At 33.3% G+C, this 11,930-nt stretch overlaps 1 protein-coding gene across 1 annotated transcript; it reads right to left on the reverse strand.

Annotated features, from left to right (window-relative positions):
* Positions 1-9,343: 9,343 nt before the first annotated feature.
* On the reverse strand, positions 9,344-10,124 carry LOC110022356 (cell wall / vacuolar inhibitor of fructosidase 2). Its single transcript, XM_020721240.1, has one exon. The coding sequence runs from the start codon at positions 10,067-10,069 to the stop codon at positions 9,509-9,511; it is 561 nt and encodes a 186-aa protein (XP_020576899.1). The 5' UTR covers positions 10,070-10,124; the 3' UTR covers positions 9,344-9,508.
* Between the last annotated feature and the right edge of the window lie 1,806 nt (positions 10,125-11,930).

Below are 11,930 nucleotides of genomic sequence, written 5' to 3' on the forward strand. Positions count from 1 at the left end.
TATATATATATTATAGTCTTGCTTTACTTTAATATAGGCATCTTTGTGCTAACATTATAAATCAATGAGTAATATGTATTTTCTTATGGTTTCTAACGTGAAATGAGAACATTATTTTCAAATGAGTGATTTTTTTTTTTCAATTTAGATGTTTTTTTAATGAAAGTTTGGATTTGTTATAACTACTTTTTCCTATTTAACTATGTGGTGATAAATTGGGCTTATATGTTGGAATGTTTTTTCTATTTTATATGAGTTGGAATCTTGAAGTTTGAAGTTAATTTTCAACTATATGAAAAGCTAAATGGAGAGCTACTGCATAATGGAATGGGAGAAGTGTTTGCTTTCATTTGGTTTGATTTTAAGTATGTTATAGTATTATTATTATTATTTTGCAACCAAACATACCTTAGGAGATATATTTCCATAAAAAACTATTTTTTTATATGACTTGTAAAGCAACTCACTATTTTTTGAAATATTGATATGTAAAATAATGAATAAGAAAAACTCCAATGCTGTATAGATGAGCCAAAGCTATGATAATAAAGTTATGTTTAAAACTTCAACAAGCCACAAATATTTAAATTATTTCTAATTTGAATAAGCATCTATGCATTCAAAATGCCATCAAACACTTGTCAATAATCAAAACCTCATTTATTCTCTAGTACATAAGGAAAAAAATTCTTTATATATATATATATATATATATATATAAGCACCACGTACTCAGATTAGTTGGTCCGCTTGTCTGAGGTTCAATCCCCTCTATATATATATAATATACATGTTTTGACATGTACATTTAATTTTTTATGAATTTGCTTTTTGACAATAAGTTATGTGAAGAGCTAGGAGGAGATATACTATAGAGAATAACTTGAGGGGCGCATGCCTTCATTTGGTTTAGAAGTAGAAAGGTTGTAAAATGATTTTGCTTTTTATTTTTTTTTCTTGCAAACAAGCATATACTTTATCTATTTGTATCACTAAGCAGACGACTATTATTTGTAGGAGACAATGGGATGCAAGAATTTGAATGAGGAATACTCCTATGCAAAATACATACGCCACAAATATAATGATTAAGTTGTATTTAAAGCTCTGATAAACCTCAAATATAGTTTGCTTCTATTTAGTAAATATTTACACATTTAAAATGCAATTAAATACATACAATTGAAACACTAAACAATAATCAATATTTCCTCTAAAATCTTGTCCAAGAAGGAAACAATTCTTACCATAAAAAAATATATATATGCTATGAAGCAGGCATTTAATTTTTATGAAATTATTGTCTATACTTAAACTTTAAACCTTAATACTTATTAGGTGAAGCTAGTATTAATTATGTTTATATAAGACACATTAAGAAAGGTTAGATTATTTTTATGAAATAACTAGATGTAAATGGACTTTAAACCTGCTTGCTTATGAATATATGCCTTTGGGGCTACTAAAAGACCATTATGCATGATCTTTCATGTTACAGCAAGCCCTTTCATTTGAATACATGGAAGAAGATGACACACAATGTAGTAGTAAATTAGATATATTTTATATCTTCCAATATATTACTTTTGTTTTTCAACAATTAATATTTTTGAAAATTTAAAATCTATATAAATAACAAGAGAATTTTCTTTATCAAATTTGTTTTATAATCCCTTAGTTGCACCAAATGTTAGCTTTTATCCTTGTATTTCAATTAAGGGGTTCCTTGTCTTATAACAAATCATGCAAATAATTCTTCAATTACCCAAAAGCATATATTCGTAGACAAGCGGGCGTTGATCCCCATCAACATGGTAACCAATTTAATTGGCAATATTAACTAAGTGATGTAGGAGGATGAGCCCACTCTTATCTATCTATGTTGCAATAATGATTTAGCCACACTCAAAGCACCCTTTATATGCACTACATAGATTGCAAAAAATTAGGTTTAAAGTTTTGGTGCTGCAGTATGTCATGGATAGGACTTGATTTGATCAAATCATAAGTTCATGAATAAGTTAAAAATTAAATCGAGTACTTCATTTTTAAAATAAAATTTAAACTTGATCTGTACTTGATTTTTCATATAATTCTAGTTAACAATCCAAAAATTGGAATGTACGCTTAATTTTCTTATAAAAAAATATTAAAATAGTTTTATAAATCTTAATAAATAAGTAATTCAATAAATTTCAAAGTATTAATCTAAGTAATTTAAATATAATTGAAGTATGCTTATTAATTAAGATTTGAATTTTTTTTTTAAATTCAAAAGTTAAATGAATCAAATAGAATAATTTGAAATTTATTCATTGCTTATTTATAAGTATGATATATAATAAAATAATATATAAATTAAATAAAAAAATATATATAATATGCTTTCTTACAATAATGCTGCAAGCCAAAAAAAGAATAGTTCATAAATAAAAAACATACATATTTTTTTAAATAATGTTCCAAGCAAAGGGAAGAGTAGTTCATAAATGAGTGATTGTTCCAACTTAAAAGGAAAGGAAAAATATTTTATACGGTTAACTGATAGAAAAATAATTGAAAATTTCTCATAAATTTTAATTTACATCTAGCAAAAATAAGTTCCACAGTGCTGCTGTTAATGCTAAAAAACAAAATTATAATAATAATTGATACACCACCAACAAACTTTTATCATCATGCACGAATCTTGAGGCATGACACGAATCTCGAGATGATATTTTAAGCAGAAAACATTAAAATTTTGATAAAAAGTCACCCAGAGCTCTGATTTCAACAAACTTATGGTCAAACTGATCAGCTTGATGAGACAGACCTAATGATATGAAAATTAGCTCAATCCGAGTCAAATCAAACTCATATCAAGTCATTGGACAACACTTTGATGATTTCCGGACACATTTGAAAGATCAAATGGTTGTCGAATATGACAAGTTTATACTTAAATCTAGTGACTCGACAAGACGAATCCAACAAACCCAATATCACCCAATTCTGACATTATTAATGCACTCAAATGTTCATTAAACATTAGTTGATTGGAGGAGCTCTTCGGACCGTCCGATCAAAATGATTCATATTCATGCATTAGTGACACTCAGAACACTATAAATAGAGCCCCACCCTGGTGTGGTGGGGGGGGGGGGGGGGGGGGGGGCTGGAAGCTTCAGAGAGAACTAGAAGCTCTAGGAAGGAGTTGAAGTCCAGCATCATCTCGAGTGTCGTCGACCACCGTCGATCGCCATCGACCACCGCCAGGCCGTCGTCGAGACTCGTCGATCACTGTCATCCACTGTCGACCGTCACTGTCGATTATCACCAATCATCGCCGATCACCGCCAATCAAACACTGTCAGCCATCATCGTGGGACATGAGCTTATCACTACGGTTCATGTGTCAACAACGCCCTATGTGGTTCACAGCTCGAGTAGCTCAAGACTCCGACCCTGGCGGTCTACGGACGTCATTCATACTCGTCACTACGGCCTACGTGGTTCACAACTCCCGTAATTGTTTATTACAATTTGTTTGGTCAATCAACACTTCTGGAGCAACTATCTACAACACTCACGATATACTACTACCTCCACAATAATCAATAATGACTCTTGCAACCTGCTGTTACCAAGAACTACAGCCAGATTATAGTTCTACAACTTTTTGATTCCATCTTCCCTAATTTAGGGGATGAATTGACATATGTACTCATCATTCATAGTAGATTATTTCAACTGGCTAGGCCCTATGGTTTTTCCCTCTTTCAAGGGTTTTCTACCTAAAAAGTTGAGGTCTTCTCTTGCTTACTTCTCTTCTGTTATCTGTGTGTTTCTCTTCTGTTATCTGTGTGTCTGTGTGTGTTGAATTCTCGTTCAACGCTAAGACGATAATTCATTGCTCTACCGCCGCGTATTTTTTGTCTCGCATCAGTAATAAATAAATAAATAAATATAAATAAAAATAAAAAATTATTTAAGATATTTTTCTCAAACTAAAATTTTCAAGATATTACGAGCATTGAGGGCATTCTTTTACATTTAATAAACATACAATACAAAAATATAATTGGAAAATTTTATTGGTCTACATAATTAAACAAAAATGACTAACTTAGAAAATAAATTAAAATCTCCTAAAATTTAGGGAAAAATAATATCCAATATTATAATTTATTTTAATTTAATATTAAATACCTTGCTTGAATAGCCAAAATTTTGCCCAACTTCTGAACTTAAAACACTATTGTTTCCAATTTATAAAAAAATTAATGTAAAAAAACCTATCCGCGCGTATGATTAATATCAATGGAAAATTTATAATTTTAAAAATATTAAAATTCTGCTTTCATTTTTGGTCTACTGCTGCCCATGAAAACTCCATTTGCTTAGGATAAGTCCTTTTAATTTTACTTTAAGTTGAAGTCAAAGCAAAGAAAAGAAAACTTAGAGAGGGTGCAAGTGACTCGGGCTGGACTCGGGAGCTCGGCTCGATAAGTGGCTTGTGATTTGTGAACTGTGTGGGATGAGCTAACAAGCCAAGCTTAAGCTAGCAAGTCCCAACTCGACTCATTGGCTCGTAAGCTGGATTTAAAATATACTTAAAATATATTAATTTCAAAACTTTATCTTTAAACTATTAAAAATATTGTAAAAGTGATATTTAATGTTTTATACTAAGTACATTTTTTATTGTTTATCTCTTAGTTGCTTCTTCTTTTTGTTATTTTAATTAAGCACTAGCTTTAGTTAATATTATTTTTTCTATTTTATAATAAACAAGCGGCTTGTGAATTGGCTCAAGCTCGAGCTTGAGCTCGAACTTGATTAATTGATCAAGCTTAAGCTTGAGCTTAACTCGACCCGACTTGTTTACACCCATCATTTTGAATTTAACTCAAAACACTATTATGTCTTATATACTTTAAACTGGTTACAAAATAAATTTAGGTCAATTGGGTTGAAGGTGAGTCAACTTTGGTTATAATTTTTGTTGTGTGCTAGAAAATTCACGGCGATAGAGTAATGAATTATCGTCTTAGCATTGCACGAGAATTCAACACATACTTATATATAAAAAAACAATCAGTAGTGTGATATATCTAAAATATATAGTATTTTTACACACATTTTTTTACCTATTTTTTGAGATATTGCGCTTTAATGGAAGATATTTGTGTGTTTTTCTGTCAGGTACAAGTAAAAATGTGAAAAATGCTAAAATGAGTGAAAAAAATCAAATTTGGAACAAAAATGTGAAATGATGCAAAAGTGTTTTAGCGCTGAAGCGTCAGATCCGACTCTTAAGCGCCGATGAAACAAAGAAGACCGTGTCTAAAAGCCAGAGGCCTCGCGCTTAAGCGTCAGAGGCAGTTATGTGACAGTTTACTTCATTTTGTTGAATTTTGAATGGACATTTGAGACACTTATTAGCTAAAGAGGGTGGTTATGACCCATAAAAATGAAAATATGGTTAGAAGACTTGTGAAAGGATGCATCATTTGGAAAATACATCAAATTTGGACACATTTTAAAGAGTTATCAAGGCACCTCTTAGAGATCTATAAAAGAAGGAAGTTGAAACTTTTTTAATTGTGCCTGAAAGTCTTGAAAAGTGTTAGAAATGGGGAATTCTGAGAAGATTTAGAGATAGTTTTGGAGAGGTTTTCGGGCACCACAAATTTACTTTATCCTTTTTGTTTTTAGTTTTATGTTTTTAGTTTTATTTTGAGAGTAAGAGTATTGTAAAAGAGAAAAGATTCAAAGAAACTTCAAGAGTTTTGTGGAGGATTTGAGATAGTTTTATCTTTTATTTTTAAACAACTTTTGATTTTAATCGAGACTTGTTGTTGGTTTGACAATGATTTCTACTTTTAAACTAAAGTGTGGTTTTGTTTACTAAAGTGTGGTTTAACTAAAGTGTGGTTTTGTTTTCTACATGTATTCTGAGTAGTTTTCTTTATTTTTCTCCTTAAAATGATAAGTAATTAAAGTATTGAATGGAAGTTGTAGAGAGTATTAATCTTTAAAGTTAGAAGAAGTTGTGATGATTTAAGTCCATGCATTTCATTTACTTCTTGATTTGGTCTTTCTAGATGTTAAAAATTGTTTTGAAAACATGTAAGAATTGGACTGGTATTGTCTCAGTTAACAATTAGAAAGAATCACATGAGGTTGTATAAATCAGAATGTAATTCATATGATTTAGTGCAAATAGATAGATAAATAATCTTGGAATGGTGTAATAGGCGGGAAATGATTAAACACTCATTGGAGTTACAACACCAGTGCACGAATAAACTTGTTGTAAAAAATAGGTGGCAGCTGATGTCGTTCGATGGAAGCCTGCAAGTGGTGATCGACACCGGTGGTCAGAGGTGGTCGACAGTAATCGATGGCGGTCAAAGGTGATCGATGACAGTAAGTGGTGATCTAAGGCGACAGGAGTGGTGATGGGCTCAGCTCCTTATCAAAGCTTCATGTTCTTTCTCAAGCGTCCAACTCCCCTCACATGAGAGGGGTGGGGCTCTATTTATAGTGTTATGGATGCAATGAATGCAGGAGAATGAGTCACTTTGATCAGACAGCCCAGAGGGATTCCTTAAAATCAGACGGTGTTTGATAAACATTTGAGTGCTTGAATGATATTAGGATTGACAATCTTGAGCTCATTGGATTCGTCTTGTCGAGATGCTCGATTTAATTATAATCTCGCTACATTCAACATTAGTTTAACTTTCTAAATATATTCGAAAAACTTCCAAGAGTGGCTTAATGACTTGATCTAAGTTTGATTTTTCTTGGATTAGACTAATTTTGGTATCATTGGGTTCCTCTAGTCAAGCCGGTCAGTTTGCTGTAAGTTTGCTAGTACATATGATTTTTTATTGACGTTTAAATATTTCTTGCTCAAAAAAACACATCGAAATCTATGTCTTGCCTCGAGATTCATGTCGGATGATGGAGATTCACTAGAGATCTATTAGTTGCCCCCTCTTTTCGGGTGACATTACTTTTTTTACCGAAATTATCAAGATCTAAAGCCTTGTGCTTTTTGTTTTGTATATATATACATGTGAGAATATATTATATTATTGTGAGAATTTATATAAGAATAATATAAACCTTTGTATGTTGAAGCACATAAGCACAACTCAATTGGTAGGGTTTTTTTTCAAGCAACGGGTTCGATTCCTGCGCAGGATAAAAAATTAAAATTTTTTACCGCAAGCCCGAAGCTGCTAAGGGAAGGTGTTTACATAGTGATTTATTATTATTATTTTAATTTTTTGTTTTATTATTATTATTTCATTTAAATTCATCAATTTACGTGTAATTCGTTCAGACTTGGAACTATATCAATATGGGTGTCCTCTATGCGTAAAATCGACGTTTTGAATGCGCTTGTGCGGTTCGTTTTGTCATTCAGGGTTGTTTGGACAAAATTGTTGATGATGGGGTCAATTTAAGTTTGATTCGTGCGCAACGTGGCTAATAAAATTTGTTGATTCGATCAAAGTGTTCTGACAAGTTAAATGCCGACCGACCCTAGCCTACGCGTGAGGCAAAGTCAGGCAAAATGACCTCGACAACTTGCCTTTCAACATGCATTGAAGGGTCGCAAGCTTTGATTCAAAAATCATCAAATTTTGTTTTCTTTGAATTTTGGTTCATGAATGATTTTTTTTTAATTGATTTTAATTTTGATTTAATGGTGGGGTATATGTTAGTGTGAATGTGTATGTGGTGTGTGAATTTTGATGTATGTGTGTATGGATGTGTGTGGTGCTTGTGTGTGTGTTGTGTAAACTATGGTATTTGTGTGTGTTGTTTCAAAGAATGAAAACCCCTAAGTCCAAAAAGTCTTCCTAAGGCATTTTCAATACTTATGGGAACTCAACTTAAGTTTCAAGATGTTGATTCCAATCGACTCAACTACGTGTTGAGGATTTGAAACCACACACATGAGACTAAACATACTCAAGAAGTGATTCGAATTTCTAAATTGTGTGGTCCAAATGCTTGTTTTCAATGAGAGTCAGTAGAGAAGTCTTATGGGTATATCCTACGCCCTAAAGAGGGAAACAGAGCTCATAAAAAATGAGGTCAACAATCCTCGTCTTCTTGTTTCCTTTTTTTATCAAGCGGAGCAAATGGGCTTTCAATCACCACCTTTTTCCTTGTTGTTCTCTTTTTTACATCTCGGGCTATGCTCCTATCATTGTTTTTCACTCCAGCATGTGATCTTGAGTGATATAATATGTGACAAACTATCTTGGCTATTGATCTTGACCTTTTTGAAACTATCTCATTAGTGGGAGGGTTGCTCGCTGAATGTGATTGTTGTACTGACTCTACTAGCTCTACTAAAGAGCAAGGCTTAGGAGTTCCATGGTCATAACCATCTTCATCCTTTTTCTAAACATCCTCTACAATTCGAGCTTCATTGGGCTTTGGAGGTTCATGTGTCTCAGCAAGCTTATTAAACCGAGCTAACAAAGAGTTTTAATGATATTAATGTTTCCTTAGCCAAGTAGATCCTGCTAGTAAGCTATTCCACATTCTCCTCTAGAGCCTTTAACAAATTGTATATTCCCTTTAAAGTTGGACCTTCTGTCTTCAAAGTTGCAAATGTTGGACTCTCATTCTATCTTTCTTCAAGAAGAGGAGCATTGGTATCTTGTTCCAAACTTATTCTATTTACATCATCCGACCTTTCTTGAAGAAAAGGAGCACTGATATCATGCAAGTAGAGTGTTTGTGGGCCCCTTGTGAAGTGCTCTGTCTAAATTCCTCAAAATTGATGTGGTATCTTCAGAAATATATGGTGTGAACTCATCACACACAATATGGAATGTCGATGGCCTGCACCGGAATGCAAGTCCCCTGTGTTTTTTGTGCATATTTTTTCTTCGCCATTCTGCTCTACTAATAATGAGTTTGCAAGATGAAAACATAGTGTAAGTTATGAATTGAAGTGATCATCTGAATAATACATTATTTTTATGTTGTTTTGAATAAAATCAAAACATAAAAATCCTAAAAAATCTGCACGAATTTCTTGGCACTGAACATAAGCTATAAAACCTAAAACTCAAGTTATCTACTTAGGAAATATTTGCATGTTTTTCATCAGTACCAATTGTGTTGTCTATAGGTTGTAGGGACTATTCGATGGTTGTTGTTCAATATAACAGTGTCTGATGCACTGTTATGTACCCCTACATTACAAGCATTATTTCAGGAGATTTTCCTTCTTCTTTGAAAGGGATTTAGGCCTTATTAGTTGATTTTTTTTCTTCTTTAATATTTTCTTCAAAGAATGAAAGAAAAAGTTTAGAACTATTCCTTTCACTTAACATCACATTTCTGAAAAAAATTACATGATTCCTAAAATGAGTCAAATAGAAACACCTCTTCCTCACCTTTCAATTCCTCCTGCACAATAATTTTGCACGAGTCGGAGGCTTTTATTCTCATTCATACTTAAATTCCATTCACCATTGCACAAAACTCAACCAAGAAGCGAAATGATCTCCACAGCCACAGCACACAGCCGCCTGAGCTCCTCCTCCCTCCGGCCAAGTTCCTCCGGGTACGAAGCCGCGGGCTTCTTCCTCTGAAGCGCGAAGAGCATCCGGCAAGCAATCGGGTACTCGGCCGCCGCACTGGCATGAACGAACGCGTAGTCATAAGACTCTTTGGAGAGCTCCTGTAAGGCCCAACGGAGGGCTTCGCCGGCGGCTGTGTATTTGAGCGAGCAAGTGCGGAAAAGAGGGCGGACACAGTCGTCTGTTGCGGCAGAGTTGGAGAGGGTGGCGGCGTAGGTGGAGGAGTTGGTGGCGTTGGATAGAGCTAAGGAGAGGAAGATTGTTGAAAGGTCCCGAATGTCGGCGGTGGGGGAGGTTTCAGGGTTGGTAGAGGAGATGGCAGCGAGGCAGAAGTCGTGGTAGGAGGTAGAGTTGCAGGTTGACTCGATGAGAGTGGTGGGGTTGGAAGAGGAGAGGGGGTTGGAAGAGGAGAGGGGGAGGGGGAGGAGGAGGAGGAGGAGGAGAGAGTTGGAGAGGGATGACATGGATAATGGGAAGACGGAGTGGGAGCTAGGTGACGAGTGGAGAAGGAAGAAGAGGGCTTGGAAATATATAAGGTTTGATTCTTTGTGGGTTTTATTTATAATTTTTATAGGATAGTTTGGTTTATTTTTTGTCTTGTAAATTTATTTTTCTATCGTTCATTTCTTCCATATAAAGTAAATTATTGAATTTTAAAAATAATGCTACTAATTTTAATAATTTCGAATATATATATATTATATATACTAATTTCTAAAGATTATGACATGCCATAGTATCAAATATTTTTATTTTTATTCTATTTTATTTTAAGAAGATATACACACATGCCACTAAATTCTTATGTGTTTACATATCTAACACCAAAACTTCAATTTTTACATACACATGACATTATCTATGCATAAAAAGATGTATTTCACGTTTATAAGTTAAAATAGTGATATTATTTGTGATATGAAATATTTGGGCTGTGTAAAAGTAAAATAATAATAATAATTTAGATGATAAGTAAATATATAAGAATTGGGGTGTATGTGTGTAAATGTCCCTTTATTTTATTGTCATTTGGGCTTTGTATCGGGTCACATTGTGAATCTCTGCAAGTGCACCCGTGAGATCTATTTATACATATTTTGGCTTTGTTCATTACTTTAGACTTATTTATTTATTTTTTTGATATTATATATTATTAGAAAATCTAAGTGGGCATAAGCTTAACAAATTTTAAAAAGTATTAAAGATTTACACACGTCACCTAATTCCTATTTATTTACATATCTAACATCGAAACTTCAGTTTTTACATTTATATTTCACTTTACATGCACATCGCCTAAATTTTGCTATTTACAAATCAGCCATCATCTTTCATCCGTATTTCAAATTCTTACTCAAATATCAAAATTCATGATAAGACCCCAACTCATATTTTTCATTTTGATCAAAAATCTCAATAGTTTGACAATGGCATATGCGTAAATAAATTGTTTTGCTAGTTCAAAAAATCATCTGGATGGTTAATTTATAAATATCTACATTTTGGAATATCTGTACGTAATTATCCTTTCTTTTTTTAATGCCCGTGACACTTTAGAAGGAGAAGATTAAATAGAAAGACACATGGGGAAGGGCCCTATTGATGAGCTGAGTTCTTTTGTCTCATCTTTCCCTTACAGAAATTTGGGCGACTCGTGACTGATTCGTACGTGGAAGGGAAAGCCATATGGGAAGGATATCTAGTATAGCATTCACAATTAACTTATTTGTATATTTATATATGTACATTTAAACTTTACTATTTATTTACATTGTATAGTCAAATATCTTGCAACTCGAGCATGGCCCGTTAACCCGCTAGATGATTTGTATACAGACTTGGGTCATATTCATCCATGTAAGGGCTCACAAAGCAAAGCGTAGTGGTTATGACAATTGTTAGTTTGCCGTGGGCAAACTGAGAGCTCGCTTGGTAAAATACCTTTGCTCGATTTATGAACTAAGTTTGCAACTAGCCTACTCGCAGTTTGGCATTTCATTTAGTTACAACAATGGTACGACTTGTATTTTAAAGTATTTTTGTATAATATATTCATGTCAATCATCTACTATAGTGAATGATAATTACTATATGTATAGATATGATGTAAGAACACTTGAACAGAGGGATAAGAAATTAGCTTGAGACTGCTCTCTGTCACTCGCTCACGCACACGTACTATCGCTTTTCTCAAGTTCTATAGTCTAAGTAGTATGCTCATAGACAACTCTGAATCCCAATTACTCCTCACGTAACACTCAAAAATTATAAATAACAATAAAATTAAAATCCTCCTCACTTCATTGTTGAATCCAACAAGTAAGA

This window comes from Phalaenopsis equestris, unplaced genomic scaffold (genome assembly GCF_001263595.1).
Source record: "Phalaenopsis equestris unplaced genomic scaffold, ASM126359v1 Scaffold000186, whole genome shotgun sequence".
Taxonomy (NCBI): domain Eukaryota; kingdom Viridiplantae; phylum Streptophyta; class Magnoliopsida; order Asparagales; family Orchidaceae; genus Phalaenopsis; species Phalaenopsis equestris.